The 23,885-nt window shown below is 43.0% G+C and overlaps 1 protein-coding gene across 3 annotated transcripts in view; it reads left to right on the top strand.

The window, feature by feature from the left end:
- The window catches only part of LOC121184014 (membrane-associated phosphatidylinositol transfer protein 2), a 41,471-nt gene that overhangs the window by 2,579 nt on the left and 15,007 nt on the right, over nucleotides 1-23,885 (top strand). For all 3 annotated transcript variants that reach the window (XM_041041352.1, XM_041041350.1, XM_041041351.1), the window contains exons 2-7: nucleotides 14,449-14,690; nucleotides 19,153-19,367; nucleotides 20,114-20,235; nucleotides 20,856-21,089; nucleotides 21,241-21,579; nucleotides 23,311-23,406. In XM_041041352.1, coding sequence (XP_040897286.1) covers nucleotides 14,613-14,690; nucleotides 19,153-19,367; nucleotides 20,114-20,235; nucleotides 20,856-21,089; nucleotides 21,241-21,579; nucleotides 23,311-23,406 — 1,084 coding nt within the window. In that variant the 5' untranslated portion in view covers nucleotides 14,449-14,612. The remainder of the gene's footprint in view (nucleotides 1-14,448; nucleotides 14,691-19,152; nucleotides 19,368-20,113; nucleotides 20,236-20,855; nucleotides 21,090-21,240; nucleotides 21,580-23,310; nucleotides 23,407-23,885) is intronic.

A 23,885-nucleotide genomic window follows, 5' to 3' on the forward strand; every position in this document is an offset into this window, starting at 1 on the left:
TTTATTAAAAGAAAAGAAGTCATTCTGCGACACAGCCTCAATCGGAGTATTAGTGGTATTTAATATTGCAATTTGTTCAGGTAGTGGTCGACCTAGTTTGGGCTCAGTCCGAGTGTCCACCCTAATTAACAGAGCTCTCAGAATTTAATGGACATCACCTGTGTGCTCAGTGAAAACGTGTGAGTGCAGGAGGGTACAAGGGCTCAGAATGCTCCATGAGGAAGGAGGACAGTACTTTTATCAAATCACATATCACTCCCACCGAGGCATTTCTGTGGCCAGTAAAATGCAAGTAGAATTTGGCATTTATTTCTTAGTTATTTCAATTACAATCAGTGTGAATTCACAAGGCAAGGAATTACACAGATTTTTTTTTGCAGTGATGTACACTGCCCATGTTTTTACAAAATTATTTCCTTTTTCATTCTTTTTCTTATCACTATGAATTGAGGGTTATTTCCTCAAGCAAGTTCTTCAGCATTACAGACATGCAGAAAGGTGCATGGAGGCTTCAAAGGTCTTTGAGAGAGCTCAAAAAAAGCACCCACCGATTTCACATTAGTCCTTTCTCACATATATAAATATACACTCTGAGGGTGTTTGCAAGTCTGTGAGTGCAGACATTGGGACGGGGTCATGCTGGTGGATAGATTTAACTCGACAACATGTCTAATTACTCTAAGCTTATTGACAGTACTTGTCTCATTTTACTTTTTAGCTCCTCTTAAAGGCATAACACAGATTTATGTGACACTAGGCCTATATAATGTTTTCGGTTAAGAAGCTTGTTTGTAACGTGATGTCTAAAAATTATTATTATGTAAATGCACCTACAGCAATTGCTTAAGTTAAAATGGTTGATTATAGTTTGAACTGGTGACACCCCTTCCTCAGAAAACTGCTCACTAGAATCTCATTCCACACTTTTTTTTAGTAACCAAGTGATTTTAAACAGATTTCTAATATTCACTCAGTATAAATATTCATATATATTAATATAATAATATGTATAATAATATAAGTTATTTCCTGGAAAATTTGAATTCTTGCTTTAGGATACCACATTTATTTGCATCTATTGATAAGAGTAGTCATACTTGGACTTTTATGTTTGCCCCCTTTTAATTTAGGAAAATTAAATTTATTTATATTATTTGGTTTAGTGACATTTTTGTTTGTTTCTTTAATAGTGTTTTAATACGTTTACATTAAACCAAGGAATCCTAGAAGAAGACAGTAGTTGAGAGGCAGAAACCTGATAGCTCTTTAATTCTCAGGTGCCACTCTTAAACCTAAGACACCAGACACAGTATCACACTACTGAGAGAGAAAGAGTGGAGGTGATTATGAATCATTACATTGTCTGTACAGTTGTGATTTTTTTTTTTTTTTTTTTAATTTTGTTCCGTGTTCACCAGTAGTATTTGCTGAATCAAAGCAGATCTGATGCTGTTTTTAAACTGACAGAGAAAAAGCAAAAGTGGAGACACTGCAATGACCTTTTTTGATTGCGTTCAGATACTAAGCTAATGTTTCCTCATTCATAACACACAGGTCTCTTTCCCTAAGACTAAAATTACCCACCACTCCTCTAATGTTATACAGTTACAGGAGGGCCTTAACCCGCTGACGGTCAGGAGGAAAACGAAACGCTGTGAGAATATGTAAATATATGCTGTATGTCTGAGTGACTGTGGAGTGGAAAATTCCTGACAGAGGAGCCTGTAGCTTGTGAGCAAGTGTCTCAGCCTTGTTTGAGTATTCATAGCAGCGCGTGGAATCTTTGTTGTGAGAATTTTTTTTTTTTTCTTCATCCTTACATGTCACAGGTCTTGTGTTCTTATTACAATCCTCAGTTTTGCTTGTATTCAACATACTGCATATGTCAGTAATCCTGTCGCTATTAAGAATACCTATGTCAAACACTGAGTAACAGAGTTTCAGTTGGGGAAAGAAGAAAAGGTTCACTTCCTGTCAGTTAAAGTTTGAATGACGTATTCGGCTGCTCACCACATCTTTTGGTTCCATGTCTGTACTATTTGAGCTGATTATCAGATGAGATCACTGACACAGGAAGAGCAGAAAAACATCACAGTAACAGTAAAATGAGCCACGGGCTTTCTGAAGAGTTAACAAGGTGGTAAATAAGTTCACTTGCCTGTTTGCGTGGTAATTTGACATTTTCTTTCTCAATGTTGCTCCATCTCTTTTGATTTTGTAAAAGCCGGTTGAACTGTTGTGTAATACTGGCGTTGCTGCTTTCTTCATAACATTTAGTACAGTTTGGTTATTTAAGCAGAGGAGCAGTATAGTCTTGGCTCTCTGGGACTATTTGGAAGTCTATTTTAGAAGTCTGTTGCATGGTGATCTCCTGCGTCTTGTATCCCACCCACCATATACGCACAATCACTGCCAATCCCACCCAAGACAACGCGGCAGTATAATCTCAAAGGCTCGTTGATAAGATGCAGTGGATAGTGACAGAGATGGAGCAGCTGCGCAGGTGCTGAGCAATTTTCCTTCTTTTTTTTTTTTATAATAGGTTCCTCACTACCTTACTTATTTTATTCTGTTCTGTCTCTAAAATAGACACATAATAGTACCCCATAATCTCTCTGGGTCTCATTTCTCACAGTAGGTGAATTGCTCATATGGTTGCATTGGCCAGCTTCCTGTGATTGCTTTGCTAGAATATTAGAAAAGTCAATTTATTTTCCAGCTTGGTGTGTAATGTGGGAATGCCATTTGTTAAATGAACTGAAAGTATTAAGCAGGATTCACCACAAGCCCTTCATGTTGTCTTGGACTGTATAGTCTAAATAATTTTTCCCACAGCTGATATGGCTGACGGGTACAAAGGCTCATGTCACGTCGGTGTCATTTCTTTGACAGTCAATAGAGACTGATTTTTATGGGCACTGACAGCACCGGAGGGGATTTTAACAAGTTATGAGTGCATTTTCTTTTAAGAACTTTTAAAGTGTTTAATCATAAACAAAGCAGCTTCATAAAATAGTCCTTTGGTCTTTAGCTATTGCCTTTCAGAGCACAGGACTGTTAGCTTGTTTGGTTAGCAGTGCTGGAACAGGAAGTAGCACTAGGTAAATGTCCCAGCGGTTGCCCTGGGTTGTTCGATCAGATCAGTGGAATTCTTGTAGCTGCTAACAAAATATGGCAGAGTGGTTTTAAGGATGAGAATTAATGCTTTGTCCTCAAATACACATGTGATTTGAACGGTCAGGAACGGTGATATGTGACTGTTATTAAGCTGAAATTTTCCATTCAAATGAACTGTCTCTGTCTCGAGTGCTCAGCTCAAACATTGTAATGATCGGTCTGATGGTTTTCTGATGCTTTGGAATTGAATAATGTTGAAAGGCTAAATGAAGAACATGACTTCCTGTTAGTTTATTCACTGCACGAAACCAATACTAGGGCTTATGTGATTCAAAACCCAGTTGTGGGAGTCTTTTGGGAAGTGGTAAATCAAATGGTAACAGGGAACCTAGTGGTGTATGATGGAAAAGCAAAACTGTGTATTTCATTATCGCTTACAATAAGAATAATCTGCATAAGATGCTGAGTGTGACATAGTTTGTGATATATTAATTCTAAGCACACGAGTCACCACAGGAAAGGAAATTGAAACAATTTCACTACCCAGTAACATATTTGTGGAAAGCAAAGATTTTTATGGTGCTTTTCCAATCATTTGGCCATTTATGGGGTTTTGATGCAGGCCTGAAAAACGTCTTTTACAATTTATGATCCCCTCACAGGGGATCATAGCTGGCTGGTTGTCTGAATGTCTGATTTTTCTTTAAATTCATCTTGAGTGGACAATCAGGTATCATGACAGTATTGCAGAAGATCGTTGAATGGAACGTTGTGCTGTTTTCAGCACCTCGAGCTCCACAGACTCTGTCCTTCTCCCCAAACCTGCCCTCCCACCTCAGTCCCCTTAAACAAAGCAGGTGATGCTAATATTGGTGTTGAGCTGTTGACAGGGACAACAGGGGTACATCCTGTCCCCACGCATCCCTGATGAGCCAGCTTATGAATGGCACATCACTGCTAATGCTCCTACAGTGGCGTTGTCTGGGAAATGAGACAAAGACGAACGCTTTGTGCAGGTCTGCTCCTTGTCCTCTTCCCTCTGGGCACCAGTTATTCTGGCATTATGGGTGGACTCCAAAGAAGAACTGAGGTCTTTTATAGTAGACCTTTGTGCTTACCTGAGTTTCATTTTTTGGAGGAGGAATGAAGTTACATATCTTCATCCTATCGTGGAGGGTGGGGGGGGGGGGGGGTACACTGATAAAATCGAGGCACACTGACAACACACCCTCTCTACCAGGAAACTTCTTAGCTCCTAAGCAAAAAGATGCAACGATATCTGCCTCTGTGAGGCAAAGTCCTGAATCCCAGCAGATGATGTATTAACTAATCTAATCTGCAAGGTGCATAGTCTGCTGTGAAATAGAGATGCTGCTTGCAGCACCCAATCACTGAAGAAAGTGCTGGTTAGTGGACCTCTTCCTGTCCACATTTAAGTTGGTCCACATTAATTATAAAGCTGTGGGTGACCATCAGAGTCTATAAATCACATTTTTATTTGAGCTGTGTTACTATTTGTCCCTACAGTTTTCACGCTGAGTTCATTCCTCTTATGTTTCATGTCAGTGTGGACCACATATGCCATTTTACATTTGTTTGTGTTTTGTTCTACCCCACCCCCGGCCCTCGCAGTGCTCTCTGACTCACATGGATCATGTAAAATGAAAGCGACAGCGCTGCTTCATGTCACTTTACCCATGCTCTCTTTTCTTTTCCACTGGCCGCAGACACCTGATTTCTCTGAGGCTAAAATTAGAGACTCCTTCAGACCCTAACTCCCCCTCCTCCTTGCTGCCCCCTCGTCTCTTTCCCTTTTTTCCTCCTGGTGTACAGGCTTTTACCGAGGAGTCTCTCTGCGTTAAACCCATTCTTTGCTTCCATTTGCCAGACAAAGCACCACGTCCCCATTCAGAGTGGCATGTCTCTGTGTGAGAGAGAGATGTCAGAATCCTTTATAGTATACTGATAAGACCGATAAGAGAGTTTCTGGTTTATATAGGCTTTGGCTCTGATAAGAAAATCCCAAGATGATAAAGTCTGGTTTTCTACAGAGCTGGAAACCTGACCTCAGAACCCATTGAAATGTTAGCCAAAGTCATAGGACCGCGAGCATCATAGAAAATGGCCTTTTATGGGCAGTGTGAGAGACAGCTTCTGTCTTTGGTCACTGGCAAGAACACTTTTGGGAAGCCTGCATTATTTGTGCTGCACAAGAGGGTTTGAGGTATTTCACCAAAGGGCAGTTAGACAGCCCCTGCTTTTTATGAGCAGCTTTCTTATCATTGACAGTTAATTTGCCTTGATGCATGGTGTCCTCTAAATGAATACAGGCCTACTCACTGAACCGATGACTCAGTAAGTCAAATTTCTTTAAACCACAAACTAAAGACAGAAGAACGCACTATAAAAGCAATAGCTGAGACAGGTGGAGATTGTTGCGTTGAGATCAGAGTTTTGTCCTTCCTTTTATGCACTTATTCTTGAGGACTTTTGCAGTCAGTTAAAGGTGAGGTTATATCACTGTCCTGGTGAAGGGTTTATCTGCTCTGTCTTTTAGATGAAAGCTGATTTGCTATAACATTTCAAAAACTAAAGTAAGAGTTAGTCTATCAAGTAAAAACGCAGATTAAACACCATTTAAACTTCACTTTCTCCCATAGTTTCCTCACAGTTCCAGTAATATCCTTTTTAGCTCATGCTTGCGTATTTTTTTCTCTTCCTCTTTCCCAAGTTCACACACAAAGTTTTCAGATCAATTTTCCTCTCAGCTGCTAGAGCATGAGAAATTGGGGCACGAAGACCAATTTCTTCCCAAGGTTTCAACAAATTGAATATCAGTATTCTTTTTCTGCACCTTCCTCTCACTCACTGCTAGATCTCTGAAGTCTGAGCTATTAGCAGTCTCCTCAGTTAATCTTATACTATATAAAGAGAACTTGCATCATACTTGCATATGGCAGTTTTCATCCTCCAAGTGATGCAGCTTTACACTGACATTGTTTTAAACCAAAGTGCATTATTAACATTAAGTATGAAGTGCTTTTAAACCAGCATGCTATATCTGCAAAGCCCACATAGCTGTATTTAGGCCTAATGGCTTAGCTAATGTATGTCACACCCACCACTTTATTTTAATCCCGCATTCGGTTACATAGAGAATTGTCATCTACATGTATAACAGTAGCATATGTTACGGTTGACGATACGGTTGAATAAGTGAGCGTTGTTGGCGGCTGCTGTAGCCAGAAGATAGAAACCAGATCAGTTGCAAATGAGCCGTGGCGGGGAAGAACAGAGACTGACAAAAGTGAAAGTGGAGACAGGAGAAACAGGAGAAAGAAGTATCAGCCCCAGCAGCGTCTGGTCTCTACTTTCCTCGTCACTCTGACTTCATCTTGGCAACCAATAAGGAAAGGGCCCTCTGTGTCTCCATGGTAACCCCCCGTTCAAGCAATGATGGAGAGGATAAAGGGGCAGGAAAGGGAATACATTTTGGCCTCAAGCAAAACATTTTTCTTCACAAGTTTTGTAGAGTGTAATCCATTTTATTTCTCTTCTTCGACATAGTTATTTAAAAAAAAAAGTTTCATTGGCAGTTATTGGAGTGCTAAAGTTTTTTTCTTTAATGAGGGGAAACTAAAAATAGACTGAATAGACTGGGCAAGAAATGGCTTGTGTCTGATTTTATGCCACTGTTTCTAAAATGTAAAATAAACTGTTACACAAATTTGCCACTTCAGAAGTTTGCTGTTTCTTTGTGTAAGGACAGAGCTTAGAAATATTAAACGTCTGGCCAAGGTCCTTAACCTTCCAGATGTTGGAAACGCCTCATACCAATAACATATTAGACTACCTTTGCTTCATTTTACATTCAATAATTCTTTAAACTTTTCATCTCAGTGCCCACTCTAAACTCTGCTTTTGAGTTATTTAAAACGGGTTGGTTGTCAGTCAGACCATGCATTCTCATGCATGTGAGAATCTGCCTGGATTCTGCCACAGACTGATTATGTAGGTATTGTCTCACTGCAGTCTCAGCCACGTCGCCGTGGTATTTCATAGAGTCAAAGCCACTTTTCACTATTGTGAGAGATTGCTAGTGGCAGTGATACTGGGAATCCATTAGTTGTTATTCCTCCGAGCCTTTGTGCCAAGCTTTTGTGCTGTCAGTGGTGAGCAAGTGCTCAGCAGTGCGCTCCACATTAGCAAGAAGGTCTTGATTTGAATCAGCATCCTGTTGCTACCAAACGCTCATAGAGGGGCTGATGGCGATGTTAGAGAGAGATTGTCTAAGCCTACAAAAGCATTTCCTGTGCTGTGGTCTGTAGGCCACATGAATTAACTAATGGAGTGGACAAAATGCTAGGCTAGCAATGCTTTCTTTTTCTATATCTGTCCAAGTTACATAAGACTGCTCTCTGCACAGTTGATTTAGGCTGTGTGAGCGCTCGGAGAGAATGACAGCGAGGGGAGATCCTCATTTAACCTTGGCACGTAACTGATTAATCCAAGTATAATTTGCATATAAGGTCATCTAATTTTGTTCAGAGCAAAGCGTGGCGTTGATTAGAGATAGAGTTGGTATGTAACAGACTCGTTTTGGAAAACGGCACCACTGAGGCATAAGAAAACAATGGCTCCACTTATTAAAGCAGCTTAAAGTTCTCAGCAGTCATGAGGCACCAGATTTATTTATGTCAAATTTTTAATTACATGCTGTGGGGGTATCTAATCTAAAACTTTACTTTTTTTCCACTGGTTCAGAGCTTCAGATGTCGTGACGTTCACTGATCTGCCTTGGAGTGAGCACTTGTTTGCCATGAGATTTTGTACAGCTATTTTTGTGAAACTCACTCCAACCAAATATTTTGTAGTTAGAAAGAACAAAAATAGCTTATATCATTGTAACAGCTATATTTGTGGTGTTGCATTGTTTTATGTTCATGTTTTGCTCTGTGAAACCTTTTCAAGCAGAAAATGTTGTGACATACTTTAGACATTTATACTTTATTTGCTTTTGCCATAAGTATGACGAGTATATTTCTTTGCCCATGTGCAGAGTAAAACTCAGTTACTTGATGATTAATAATCTGTTTGACTGTTTATCTTGTTACTCTGCAGTAATCTTCTCTGCAAAGTTCTGCTTTCCTCTCGACACCACATTCTCCGCTGTGTCTGTGGTTCCTGCTCGTTCCCTCCCCGTGTAAACGAGGATCATTTTTAGAAGCAGTTCTTACTTGCAGGACGACCGTAGGAGGGAGAGGACGAGGAGAAGGAGGAGGAATGCAATGGAGGAGATGCTCACAGGGTGTCGAATATTTTTAGCTTTCCCCTTGCACTCCGATGATGAGAAAAGAACAAGGGCAGGTTGTGCATCCCACCTCCTTAGCCTGTGGAGGAGCATGGGCCTGAGGGACAGGAAGAGTGATGGCCTTATTCTGGGGCGCATCACGGGGCTTACTGTATTTACAGTATGTGGCACAAGATGATGCACCGCAATGTATTGCAATTTGCATTTTTTATCTCTTGCATTTTACATGATCAAACCGCTCTGCGAGCATATGGCAGTGCTAGTGTCAGTGGTTACTCATGTTGTTGCAGCGTTTCTTCGTGGTGTACTCGTCTTTGATAGTAAGAGATCTGATGTTAGGGGATCACATTATGTTTCAGCTACATCGGTCTGTTTTGTTAGCTCAGCCTCTGTTTAAATTGAGTCTGTGATGCAGACTAAATAATGGATCACTCAGAATGTTTTCCCTGCTCTTGCTCCTCCTGTCTTTTCACTCGTGCATTGTGTGGTATAGCATGCAAACAGTCCTGGCCACTTTTTAAATATGGAGAAAAGATAAATGTTTGCTCAGCCCTTCGGTGCTTTATTGAAGTCAAACAAAGCAAAAACATGGTCTTTGTCCGAAAGCCTCCACCCAAACTAATCCTGTATACTTTATAGAAATATTCTAGTTACAGTCCCATGGAGTATTTAAAAGGCTTAAAGATAAAAATATCTTGTATCAAGGGGAAAATGGTTGATTAATACCCTGCACATTCACAAATATAGTACAGATAAAACTTGTAGCCTCACAAGTTACCATTTAATACCTTAATACAGATAGATTTATAGATGAGAATAAAAGTTGTCAGTCTGACTTCATTAAGCCCTGAGGGGGGCACATTTTGTGGGGTGTAAATCAATTTTGTATTCAGTAATCTGTGCCAAATAGTTTATATTTATCACAGTTATACCCCTGATTAATGATGCCTCATATTCTACCCTTATTAGATACTCCACGGGACAGAGAAGTCTAATCTTTGTACTGTGTGCTTGTTTGAAATATGCTTCACGGCCTCTTTGGTCATTGTAGGTGGATGGTAAACTCCCTCGCTCTGGCCACGTAGTGTGCACAGCCCAGCACGAACAGCATTGTCTTAAGCCTTTTGACATTTTAACTGGATTGCTGGATAAACCCATCAGCTCAATCAAGGGTTCTTGTCACAGGCAGAGGCTGTGTTTGCAGCGGTTGTCATAGCTGAAGATGTGTCTGCAATGTCAAGGCAGCACTGTGTGAAACGGATCTATGGTATTTTAAGCAGTCCGGGGGCTAACATTTTCCACTTGTATTTTAAAGGGGTCTTGCCTCCGGTCAGTCGTGAGGGAACTCCTGCCTCCGCCACCGCCACCCCCCAACCCCCTCCATCTCATTTGGGATTCACCACCTCCTCTGTTGCTCCGCCTTAAAGTGGTGCTCTCTAAAACAGGGCTAAATTTAAAGAAGCACCACCATTGAGGTCTTTTCCCAAAGGCCACAGTGGTGGTGCTGTGAGTCAACACCCCCCCCCCCCCCCCCCCCCCCCAGTATTCTACTTTATGTCGACATTAAGGCCCAGCTGTTGCTCCCTGTCCTGTGGTCAACCTGTCTGCTGTGCGTATAGCTTTCAGTCCTAAGCTATATGTTGTGCCTTCAGACAAAATTAGTAATGCCACTTTCCATTACTGTGGTGCAGAACAGCCTGAGGTGGAAAGGAAAATGGATCTCAGAGGGAAAGGTAGATTAAATGTTAAGGTGGAAGCAAGAGCCTTCGGTCTGTGACGGATAATCCAGCCTTTGCTCGGTGGAGTAAGCAGGTTTCATCTGTTTAAGTCAGACACTTATCCCTGTTTAGAGGTGAGCAGATGTGCACATCTCTGAGCGCTTGATTGTTTATGCTGGCTCTTGCAGTCACACAGAGCTGTGTTTACAGGCACTGTCCTTATGGCTCTTGTGGTATTAAGCATTATATTTGTTTGGAAAGTTCCAGTAGATTGACTGACAGCTTACCTGTGCATTCTGAAGAAGCTTTTAGCTGATGTTTAGTGCCTAATTCTGCTTTTTAATACAGATGTATATGTCTATAAAAGTGAATAAGCTGTGGTTTTAAACAGTCATGCTCTTTGCCTGCAGGCTGATCAGTACCACTGATGGTTCATCACACCTTCTGAGAGGGTCACAGATGATGTAGTTGCAGCATTGTAGACCTCAGGGTGCATGGTCCTACCACAACTGGTCACACCTTTAATAGACTAAGAAAGCTGTTGTTGGGAAAGGTACAAAATACAGTTCCTACCACAAGTGTCTTGTAGCTATCGCTGGCTTCGGTTTTGTCGAAACGGGAGCGGAAACATTGAAGGCTGCTTTGTGATGAGCGCTGTGCATTGGCGTGTGCTGCTATTGCGTCACTGCCTAGAGGGGGGCAGAGACTGTATTTTTAGAAGGGAATGAGCATATTCTTTGAACAAACAACGTCAAGCACTCTGCTTGCGTATGCTAGGATTATTGTGACCGGGCTATTTTTAAGCTCTGTGTGTGAGAGGGCTTTTTTTTCTGGGTCAAGCATGGTGCCAGTACTCTCTCGAGGCTGCTGGTTCATCATGCAGTACAGGTCCTTTGCTGTGCGCAGCATCTGCATCAGTCACAAAGGAAAGAGTCAGAGCGATACAGGTTTAAACCATTAGGGAGTTATGGCATTTCAGGGTAGGTCTGTGTCTGCAGTTCTGCTGTAGAGGAGATGTATTGATTATCAAAGTCAGAAAACCTCATTAATCTATAGATCATTAAAGGAGAAGTTATTGCATACTTAATCAAAGCCACAGCCATAATGCATAAACATAAATATGTGTGTGCTGTGTTATCATGTAATCAAGTTGAAATATCCACATCACAAACTGACACTATGGATAAACAGAGGAAAAATATGTAATAAACACATTTTTGTGGGAGCCAGTTTGGTTATGTCCATCTTTGGCTGTTGCTCCCACAGAGGCAGAAAAGGAGAGACAGAAACTGGAAAAACAGTCTGCTGCAAGATTTTCATACTTTGCGAAGAGCACTGCTGAAACTAAACATATAAATGGGTTTATCTCTACAGGAACAACAGAAGGGGAACACTGAAACTGAAATGAACGTAGGCTCTCCATTTTACAAGTCTGTAAAAAAATACAATCAGATTTCTTTTAAAATGTTTTTGTCCTTTTTTTGGACGTTTTTGTAGATACTCACAGCAAGGCAACGTGTATAATATATTTTGAGACACCATGAAGAGAAGGTGCCAAATATCTGCTGGCTCCGGCTTCTCAATTGCTTCTCAGTTAGTTGCTTTTTCCTAATTTGTATGATTTTATATTGATTGTCTTTTGGTTTTAGATTCTTATTTGAGCTAAACAAGCAATTTGAATACTTCAGCTTCTGGTTTGGGGAAATTGCGATTGGCCTTTCGCACTAATTTCTGACTTTTTAATGACAAAAAAAATTGATTGATTAATCAATAAAAAAAATCAACAGATTCATTCATAATAAAGATAATAGTTAGTTGCAGCTCTAACAAATAGTAAAACTGTCATAATCCTGCTTGGCAGTTGGGCACATAATTCACATGCACCAGCATCTCTACAAATCCCTGTAAAGTATCATCACTGCAGGCTCCTAATACTGCCTGCCGGACAGAGTAATGCGATGACTGTATGGCGTCCCTCTGTTATACTGCCTGTAGCTTTTCCTGTCTCTCTTTACATACTGGGTGTCACTTCCCTGTTTGTGGGTTGCCTGTGGCAGCTGGCTGGGCTTTGATTAACACAGTGGTCATTCTCCGGCAGATAATCAGACAGTAAAAGTTTGTCTTACCATGTCACGCCGCATTGCTTCAGACCAGTACAGGTGTCACATTCAGAGTTGCCGGCCAGTGTTTCTGAGGAAATTCTCAGAAACTCTCAGGAGTTTGTTGCAGCATCAGTTGCAACCCACATTCAAACTGTTGCCACATTGTTGAACCAGCGCTTCAAGTAGATTGTGAAGCTGTTTATCATCGCTGTCAACAAGCATGAGCACTGTGACCTTCCCCTGTATAGCCTGGCTCTAACATCTAGAGGCCTCTCTGGCTCCTGAGCCGCAGGCTTCTCTTTGGGCCGCTCCAGCTAGCCTAGTTTTATCCCAGCTTTTCCCAAGAGTGCAGTTATTTTCAGCGAAACGTGGCGCTCTGCTCCGATTTTGTCAATGCGTTGTTCTTCTACGTAAAGCAAAGGCATTATATGAAAAATGTGTTGAAGTCATTGTTACCCTCCTTTCGCCAGAGCCCCTCCCAACCTCGGTCCAGGTTAAAAAGTTAGACAAGCTCCACCTTTGTCCTGGCAGCGCGTCAGACTCATGAGGGGAATGTGTCTTGAGTGGGGAGTTGTGGAGGCGAGCAGTCAAACCCTTGTTTACACCAGGACCCTCACCAAAGCTGGCCTTTGTTCGCTGGATAAGTGACGCAGCGGGAATATTAGTGTGATTAGTGTGATTAGACAGAATGGCCGTGTGCCAGAGCGAGGTCCAGTTGCTGCCACAGGTCAGAAACGAGTGAATATTGGGGTTACGCAATGCTGTGTGGTCACATTTGGATGGTCAAATGCAGGCTGTGCCAGAAAAGTGTTGTTGTCTTCCCTCACACATACTGTACCGTGCCTCCTCAGCACCGTGACTAAGATCCTGTCCGCTGTGCTTCCAAGCATATCTGAACACAGACTGAACTGTCCCTTCATTAACTAGACTTTTAAATCTTTGTTGTTCAATTATTAGCAAGTGTGTAGCCCCCCACCCCCCAAAAAAATCCTGAGTGTACACTTTTACTAGAGAAATAAAAATGTAACTTAAGAATCAGCCTGTAACAGTGGTAATTGTTTCCCCTTCAAGAACTGAAGTTACCATTCTTTAAAAAAAAAAAAAGAAAAAATATATGAAATAATATGCTTCTTTGTGTGTGCCATCACTCATTTTGACAGAAGAGTTCTTTGAACTAGTGGATATCTCCTTTTCTTAATTGACTCCTCTTCAGTTACTGTGTCACCTTAGCTGACACCTGTGATATTTAATTTAGATAAACTCCCACTACAGCGCAGTACAGTGCTGTACAGTCATGATCTTGTTTTGTACTTGCTTGGCTTGGGAGAGTTGTTCTTCCCTCTGCGGTCAAAGCAGACTTCTGCAACTCACGCCACCCACACGTTGCGTATGTATATCCCACACCTACCCCTATCTGCCCAGTGGTTTGAAAACAATGCTTTGTGTAATTCTAAGGCTGCTATTTGTGAAACCTCGATCATGCACAGGGGGCTCTTACCATGTTATGTAATGCTCCCCACTCAACTGTAATCCCTCTTATGCTGAGTGAGCCCCCCATGTGACGGTGCTGAAGGGCTGGGAGTGACAGGGTTGCTGTTGGCACCGTCGGCAAAGCACGGGTGCTTTCCGTAGACTCTGGCCACCCGCCCCACATGCAGACACACACACATGCGCGCGCACACACACACACACACACACACACACACACACACACACACACACACACACACACACACTGAGCTGTGGCCTGTGTATAAGAAGAGAAGTTTATCCTGGGAAGTGCTTTACTTGGATCTGAAATGCTGGATGGAAATGCAACGCTGATGCTCGTCCTGGATGCTGAGACTTGGACCAGACATACAGTAACTACGTTTAGATTGTATTTTGAACGACGGGCCGGCTCTTCTCTTTGTCTGTGTGTGAGCCACGAGAATGAATGTTTGTCCTTTGTTATGCATATAGGAATCTTTCAGCTTGGTCTTGTGCTCATGATGAATTTTGTTGCTGATTGAATCTGGTCTCTGCTTTCGAGTGTTTGAAGAACCATTATCTATACCAGTATCTTTGGAGATTCACCATCAGGCTTACGATTGTGTTTTGACTATAACCAACATGAGTGATCAGATGCTTGTCTGTATTTATTTTTCATTATTTTCACAGTTTACGCACCTCATGCTTTCTTCTGCTTCTATCCCCACAGGAGCCATCAATGTGGGCTTCAGCTGGTGATTTGACGAGTCACATATAGGAGCCCCCGGAGTCTCTCCTGTCCCCTCTCCCCCTCCCTTCCCTCTGTCCCTCCCTCCCCCCTTCCCTTGTCAGTCTTCTCCCTGATTCCCCTTTCTCCCTATTCCAAGATTCACCATGCTTATCAAGGAGTACCGCATCCCCATGCCCATGAGTGTGGAGGAGTATCGCATCGCCCAGCTCTATATGATCCAGGTGAGCTCACAGCGCCACTCGGGCCAAAAACGATTAAGTGATGCAGAAAGCCAAGGTGTGAACACACACAGTCAAAGAGGAGATAAATTAACATGGGATTTTTCAAGAGTGCGATCGCAGCGTGCCCAATTATGAAATGATTGGTCATACGGTGTCTGACGCTGGTGGAGTAACGGAACAAAGAGAGCTTGTGTGCTGATAGATTATCCAATTTAAACTCTCTGAAACTGGCTGTTTCCATTTGTCATAGGCTGCATGTTTCTTCAGAAGAAGGGTGGGGGCATCCTGCTTTCTTTGCAGGCCCGGTGCACCAATTTACTTCACGATGGAGATGGACATACTGCTTTGTATGTGTCCGACGGTTTCATTTGCCTGAGCAGGCCCTTAGCTGGAGACTGAGGGTCTGTGTAAGAGCTTTAGGGTTTACAGCTGCTAACAGGAAAGGCTGATTTACACAGCTTTAGTTATACTGTGTAGCAACATATTTTCTCTTCATATGGCATGTGTACGTGAAGGAGGAGTTATTTAATCCAGTGGTACTGCCAGGTGCACTGTGAGCACTGTGAGCAAAATTCAGCATTGTTTAGATGCTGTTGTCTGGACATGTTGTATACATTGAGACACATAAGTGTCTCAATGTATACAACACTGAAACACATAAGTGTATTTTTCTGTTTAAATTTTTGTCATTCGAGACACATGCTGACCTTGACAGACATTCAGCAGGTTTGTGGGGGATTTGAGCTGCATGGTTATGTAATGTGTGGCACAAGTGGCAATTTTATTTTGTTGAAGAGCAGGTTGAAATTCCAGGCCCATTTGATCAGGTTCCTGCATGTTGCCAGGTTCTGTGTGCCGTGCTTCTTTATAAATCTTGTTTTGTGGAGTTAATGTGACTGAAGGAGGTTGTTTTCAATCAGGAAATAAGAATCATGAGAAGTGAATAAAATATTCATAGTGGATTGTCAAGCAAAATCAGCAGCTAGCTGATAAATTTATGGTAGGTTTACATCAGCTTCCCTTTATAGCCAACACAAAACAAAATATGGACCCTGAAGTTCATGTACTTAAGTGCCACTCAACTAATAATCTCCACGTATATTTCAGTTAGGTCCCATACACTGGAGCTGCAGCCCGCAGGGAGCAGCTCCATGGAAGAAGGTTAAAATATAGGCTTTGAATAACAGAACCCCAGCATGCCCACAAGCTGTTTACCTTCCCTGAGACGGTTCTCTCCTTTAATTGTTAATCTAACACTGAAATTAATGAGCGCTTATGTCTAATATTAACAGTACTGCAACACATTCTACAGCTTTTTTCACCTGTATTGCCTCAGAGGGCCTCTCCCTTTCTTTTTGTCTTTGTACTATAAAAACAGTTTGTCTGAAAATGTTCCTGACACTGTCTGAATACTAACTTTACTTGTAGTAAAGTAAGCACAAGTCCACGAAGAGTATATTGGTCTCAGGCTCTTCAGTTGACAACCTTGTCTGTTCTGTTGTTTTTCTTCATATTTTCCCTCCGGTGTACCAAACAGACAGGTAATCCAGTTGAGCTGTAGATGGTTGGGAGCATGACTCAGCAACATGCCCCAAAGCAAGGAGATGTTTCAAGACAGCACAGACCAGTCACAGCACCACACTTCTGCACACTTGATCATTTCTTCAGCACATTTGCTGTATTGGAAAGTGCATTGTTGGAAATTATTCATTATGTGAAACACATAACTACAGTGTCTGTTTAGACTTGCCTTGCACCCAGACATTCTGCATGCCCTTTGTAAGATTTTGTCAGACAGGACATTTTGCAAAACATTGGCACATGTGCAACCAGGATTATGCAAAGTCTTAGTCTCTGGGAAAAAAAACAAAATCAGTGCATGTCCCGTAAGCATGTAAACAAATCATAGGAAGTGGATTTCTTACATTAGTGACCCATGGTTACCTTTCCCCCTGACCTCACCCTCTCTGCACAGCCTGGTTGCTGTGAGGCTTCAGTCACCATGGCAACCATGACATCAGCAGCGTGCCGGTGGTCAGGTTTTGTTCAAGAGAGGGAGTGAATAAAAAGAGGAAATGGAGGATAAAAAGAGAGACTGCGAAGGAGGGAGGGGAAGAAATGAGAGAGGGGGTGGAAGGAAAAGAGAGAGAGCCGTATTCTGAGCAGAGAGGAAACAAGGATTTTGCTGGTGTCTGTACATACCCTCGCTTCATTGCTGTATGTTGCCAGGGCAACTGCAGCATGTAGGCCTGCCCGCCTGTAATCCATCCCCGGTGTAAGCCTTATAGATGAAGTCAGGGCCTTAGGACAGTCTGGCCATATCTGCACCTCAGCAGGCTATACCCCACCGCTCCTCTCACTTGCCTTCCTTTGCCCTTACAACGCCGCCTTCTCATTTGATAGCTAATTGTAAATTTATCATCACTGCATAGGGATTTGCAGTAATGTACGAAGCAACTGCGGAATGTGCGAGAAATTAAAAATGAGAGGATCTCACTGTGTCTCATTCATTCGCGCACATCCATCATGTTCTGACTAAGCAACTGTGTCTGCGGAGCGAAGAGCGAAAAGCAGCGTCTCAAACAGGAAACACGCCTCACTAACTAGATGGCAGGAGGAAAAAACCAGGATATGACTCCCATCCTGTCAGAGCTGTCGGACCTAAACACATACAACATTTTTTATTTTGTAAGTGTTTGAAGGCTATTTAAAGAAAGGTGAGAGGGAGAGAGAGAGAGCTATGTGGCAAAGGTTTCAGGGCAGGGCTTGAACTCACAACACAGTAGGCATTTTGTCTTTGTGTACTGAGCCAAAAAGGATTTTACAGTAGACTGGTGTAGATGAGAGCCCCCCTCTTTCCCCTCTGAGGCCAGTCGCCACACTTGCGGAGCCTCTTGAAAAACTATTTTTTCATTTCTGTTCCCCCACAGGTATAGTTTAGACAATCTTCACACGAATGAACAAAGCGCACTGTTTTCATTAAGAATCCTACATTACTTTCAGTGTTCATTTAACTTGAAGCATGTTATCTACTCCCTTACGTCCCATTGTACCCTAAGGGAACAGCTGAGCCCTGGCCCTGGTGTTTTGTAATCTTTCTCTGGGTGAACTGGAGAGAATCATCCATCGCCCCGGGGGGGGGGAGGAGAAGAAGGGACACTGCTTTTGACAGGCTGCAGTCACCTTTCAGCAACCTAATTAAAGGGACAGTCCACCACAGAATGACTGCTGACATCCAGATATCACTTGGTAAAATCTGGAGCTGTGTACAAAGGGAAATAATTACATTTGGAAAAGTCAGCAGAAGTTTCTTTTTCCAAATATAATGATAATAGTACTCACAGTAATACACTGTCCTTATTGTGATCAGTTTAATTGTAAAAGCGACTGATAATCCTCTGTGTAAGTGGAAAGATGTTGTAATATATGATTGCTTAAAATTGTTCATCTGTGTAGACACATCATTTGTTTGTTTATGTGTCCATGTCTTGGTGGCATACACTTTTATAGTGTTTGTATGCGCACAGTACACTGTAAACTTGACATTTACTGTAGACCAGCTATGTTCCAACATCTCGTGTACTGGCTGCTGTGGCGTCTGTGCTGTGTCTTTGGAGCTGTGTCTGGGCTGTTGAGAGCAGAGCGGGTGGCTAATGAATGACCTGTCAGAGGTAATAAGGTCCGGAGTTCTGGCCGCTTCATGGCTTCCTCCTTCCTACTCCACTGATTCACCGCTTTGCCTGCATCGCCTCTCCCCCGCTGGACTGACTGTCGAAATCTGTCTCCCTATTATCCTGCCGTTGTACTAAGTACTACGTTAAATATACTTTGAGCTGTATGTGGAAAGACTGGAAAGACGAGGGCTGATAAGAGAAAAAGACAAGATGATACATCAGTAATCTCTGATATTTATGCTCCTTGCTCCTTGCTCCTTTCTCTCGTTTTAATATCGTCAGCACTTGGACTATGCTCTTCTGCCTGGTTTCCCTTTCTTTCATAACCATCACAAATCACCCTCTTGCCATGCTAGACATTCCTGTCTTTGAAGCTCAGAGTCACCTAGCTGTTGTTCTACTCAACTGCAACTGCAACTGCAGGCTCCACCCAGCTTCTCTTCCTCTGTGCACCTGGAATGTAAATATGGGAAAGGTGTGGCTCCATGAGCTGGTTTTTGGTTTTCCTGATTTGCGACTGAGCTCTGACAGAGCTTTCAGGAAGCTATTAATTTTGACGTCTGTGTGGTTGTAACAATTCACTGTGTCTAACTCTTCAGATTCTTATCTGCTAACAGCACCGTGTCCATTCATTCTGTTGTTTCAGTTCCTTCTTTCAGATTGAGAAAACTTGTATTCACATTTTTAAATGCAGCGTAATATTTGCATATAAGCGCTTTGTTGCTTATATGCAGACATAAACACCTTTCCAACTCATTTAATTTCTTCTTAATTTCTTCCTCTTTCAGAAAAAGAGCAGAGAAGAGAGCTGTGGTGAAGGCAGTGGGGTGGAAATCCTAGAGAATAAACCCTACACAGATGGACCAGGTGGGACAGGCCAGTACACCCACAAGGTCTACCACATTGGCATGCACATTCCTAGCTGGTTCCGCTCCATCTTGCCCAAAGCAGCACTGAGGGTTGAAGAGGAGTCCTGGAACGCCTACCCTTACACCCGCACCAGGTGAGGTTCGATTGTGCAGGAAGGCCACCTCCACACCCCTTCAGAGCAGGAGTGAGAGTGCATTAAACTCTGCTAAAGCTGCAAACACACAAGACAAAAATTCAACCCCCACCTGCTTGGAAAATAGGCGATAATTCAAACCTTGCTTATATTAAGTGTAATGCATATAAAATACAATGAGTGGTGAGTTTCATGGTGGGTCTTTTAAGTCCCGCTCTATCTGCTGTCGCTCAGTAAAAGCCAAGAATAAATAAAGACCTCAGAGCAAATTGTCAGAATATTCCCAAGCAGACCATCAGATCGGCGTGTGGCCAGCACACGCTCCAAGGCTGTTAGATGCTGATGGCCCCTCATTCTCAGGGTGTCAGTCTGTTTGCCTGTGTGGGGCCTGGCAAACACAGAGATGTGAAGGTGCTGAAAAGAGATGTGCCCTTGACTATACTGTCAGGATATTGATAGACTGCATGCGCCTGTTGACACATCTATTCAGCCGGTGACAGCTTCGCTCCAGACGCCTTAGATGCAACAGATGGGCATATCTCACACACACACACACACACACACACACGATCCTCAGCAGTGAGAGGGTATTGTCACTCTTAATAAATTAGTTCTGATCTTGAGCCATTCAGTTTAAAAGTTAAGTCTCTGAATGAAGACAGATGTCAACCCATAATGCACTCTTGCTTCTTGCCTCTGTGTCCGTTTGCTGTTTTGACTTAATGTTGTTACCTCTTTTCCTTCAGATACACCTGTCCCTTTGTTGAGAAATTCTCCATCGACATTGAAACCTACTACAAACCCGACACAGGCAACCAAGCTGACGTCTTCAACATGTCTGCAGCAGAGAAAAGGCAGAGGACTATCGGTGAGACCATTTGGTGTTATTCTTCTTGAACCTTAAAATACTAACTTATGTGTATCAGGCTACTCTAACTTTCAGAGTGCACCTCACAGCAAGCTCAATACACGTTCTATCGTACCCATGTTAGAGAACGATGCAGGAGGTAAAAAGCTCATCTCCCAGCACTTATTTATGGTTATAGTTTTGTGTTTTCAGATTTTAGTCTGATGGTGTCTTGACATCTGTTCTCTAGTCACCCAAACATAAGCAGCGGGTGAGGCCCACTTGTGGCACTTAAATGCTACTGCATCTGTTTTTTTCTGGGGTTGAGATCATGTTTGCCCATCGAAGATGAAGGTGCTCAGAAATGAATGGTTTTAGGGCATGCAGTGATCCAGTTACAACACGGACCATAATCATTTTAATCAGTCACCCATTCTTATATTTGTTTGTCAGTCAGTTATAAAAGGATTTTCAGGCATTTAAACCCAAGCCCATACAAGTTGTACTGCCCCACCCAATTATGTTCACAACATGACATGATATTAAAATCACTGAAACCAAATGTGTTTTATTTGTGCACTACAACCAAAACACCTGGCTACATTAGTCACTGCTTTCTACATATGAACTGTCTTTGTCAGACCCAATCGACATAGTGACAGATCCCATTCCCCCTCATGAGTACAAGGCAGAGGAGGACCCACGGCTCTACAAGTCTATGAAGACTCAGAGGGGTCCTCTGCGAGATGACTGGATAGAAGAGTACAACAACAACCCAGGGAAGACCCCCATCATGTGTGCCTACAAATTGTGCAAGGTGGAGTTCCGCTACTGGGGCATGCAGTCAAAGATCGAACGCTTCATTCACGATGTTGGTGAGTAAACAGTCACTGATGTTTAAAGTCATTTCATGTAATGTGATTGTTTGTAACAGTGTATCTTGATGGGTGTGTCATTCTGTTTACATCTATAAACCTTAGGATTTTCGGTGTTTGGTGTGTAATATCTCCCTTCGTCTCTCCTTAGGACTGAGAAAGGTGATGGTGCGTGCCCACCGGCAGGCCTGGTGCTGGCAGGATGAGTGGTACGGGCTGACCATGGAGGACATCAGGCAGCTGGAGCTGGAAACCCAGCTGGCCCTGGCCAGGAAGATGGCCCAGTTCAGCCAGGCAGAGGAGGCCACCGAGGCCAATGGAGGTGCTCCGTCTCCAGACAAAGACCAAGAAGTTAAAGAGGCGATCAGCTCCATTGAAGCTGAGGAGGTGGTTGTCAGCTCAGGAGGAGGAGAGACTCTCCAGCCACGAGGTGTACTCACCAAGCAGTGGTCCACCTCATCCCGATCATCCCGCTCATCCAAGAGAGGAGGTGAGGAGCATGTTCATCTATCCACCTGTGTCACCTCTGTGTATGCTAGTATGTGAGAGTAACACTGGTATGGAAGGTATCAGAGTAACCTGCATTCATTATGAATACCATCCTTTTCATCCTCTTTGACTTTAGCTCTCCTCGTACTCTTTGTATTTACACCTCATCATGCTTTATTTGTTCACTCTGTTACCGGACTCCTTTCCACCTTAAAGGCTGATGTATACTGACAGCAAAGTCACACTGCTCCATAAGTAAACACAGCCAGTTGTGATATTTGAAGCCTGTTCCACTGGAAGCTTGTATGTGTAGAATTCAAGAAGGTCATGTGTCAAGCTCGTGCAAAGCCAAAGTAGTGCTTTGCTTTTTTCTGTTTGAAGGATTTGGATGACTCCTATAAGGGTAGTTTTTATTAAAACATCCAGAGAAACTTCTCAAATGAAGTCTTCTGCATAATTCTTTCTGCAGTCCATTTCTATGGTCAGTATGTTCCAAAAAAGTTTTTTCCAAAATATGGCTAAATTCACTTCCTCTAGAAGTAGAGTAATGTAAATAAAAAACCGAATGCCAATAAGGTTCATATTATTTTCCAAACCCCGTACCTTTCACTTCATTGTGATGGAAGTCCAATACATTGCAATAGACAACAATCTATCTTCTATACAAAACTAGTCTCATTGTATTTTTTTTGTTGGAGCTGTACACACATGTACGCACTGAGAATTGCTCCCAGGCTGAATGAGTCAAGAGCCTACTAAAGAGCTCAGAGCTCAGATTGTTGAATTGGTGTTAATAAAGCCAGACACCTCAGGAGCAGCTTTTCAGTATGCGCTCTGTGCTTTTGTACCACGCTCTGCTTTTCTGTCCGGCGCCTGATGTTAATTGGAATGTTTTTACTCCGTTGGACTATATTTACTCACGCCTCCACATTTGCTGTACTATCCTAACTTCCCTCGCCTCGCCCCTACAACACAGTGGAGCTCACCTGGGTTATTTTTAGCAGCGGCTTTGACATCACGGACCACATGTCCGAACACACCCATCTCCAGTGTCACCCCTACCTCGAGGCAGCGCTCACTGTAGCTGCCACCTGGACCCTGACTCTCATCCAGCGTGCCTCGTTTCACCCCTGTAACTCCCCCCCCTGTGGTTTTCTCCGGGGCTATTTTTAGCAGCAGTGCTGACATCACAGACCAGAGGAGGCTGACGCTCTTCGCAGTGACCCTCCCCTCCACCACTGCTGTTTTCTCCTGTGCGCTGACAGCTACAGCTGTGCCCCCCTCTCACCAGCCTTTTTTCCCCTCAGAGCAACCCCCACTACAAACGACCCCCCCCCGCTTTTCTTCCTCCGCACTAATGATATATGAGGCATAGGCCAAAGACGCATGATCGACAAGACTTGCTTTTAGTGTCGCCATGTTCTTCAGCTGCCATTTAGTTTTGGTTTCTGTGTTACATTGGGCCTCACTTTCCACACACCCCCCTGACCACCAAGCAGTCCATCTGTGATGAAGTAATGCACCACAGAGACTGTTGCATGTTTATATAACACTGTGTATGTGTGTGTGGGCCGGGGGAGTTTGTGCAATATTTCTTTGTTGTTGTTGTTGTGTGTGTGTGTGTGTGTGTGTGTTAAAAAGGGAAAGAGAGAGGCTGAAACACATGTCCCAAAATAACTGTGGATTTTTTGCTCATGTGTGTGTGTTTTTTTTTTTTTTTTTTTTTTTTCAGTGAGCCCGTCACGTCACAGCATCTCAGAGTGGAGAATGCAGAGCATAGCGCGAGACTCGGACGACAGCTCCGACGACGAGTTCTTCGACGCTCATGGTAATCACCTAATTGATTTTAAATTAAAGGCAGAAGCTATGTGGAATGTTTATCGTGTTCAGTTTTCGAAGAACCTGCTCACTCCCTCCTCTCCCCTGACTCTGCGTGCATCTCTTTAACCACAGATCAGTTCTTAAGCTTCCCAGATACCCAGCATGCTTTGGGGCTGCAGATGAAGTAAGTGGGTGTGGCACAACACCCAGGCTCACTGCTGGATGAGTCTGGCCAAGGAACACAGGCCAGGTGTCTCGTCCTGACATCAAGTTCAGAAATCACAATCGCTCCTGCCCATCAGTCCCTCACTCACCGACACACTCCAGTACCTGCATCACCGTTCACACGCACAAAAGCTTTACAAGTCATCCAAGCATGATACACCCCCAACCCCGTCCCCCCAAAAAATACTTTTTTTCACCAGTGTTTACTGTTTCGAAACATTTAGTCATGATGATGAAACATGAATAAAATCCTGCATGCCG

This window comes from Toxotes jaculatrix, chromosome 7, assembly GCF_017976425.1.
Source record: "Toxotes jaculatrix isolate fToxJac2 chromosome 7, fToxJac2.pri, whole genome shotgun sequence".
Lineage (NCBI taxonomy): Eukaryota > Metazoa > Chordata > Actinopteri > Toxotidae > Toxotes > Toxotes jaculatrix.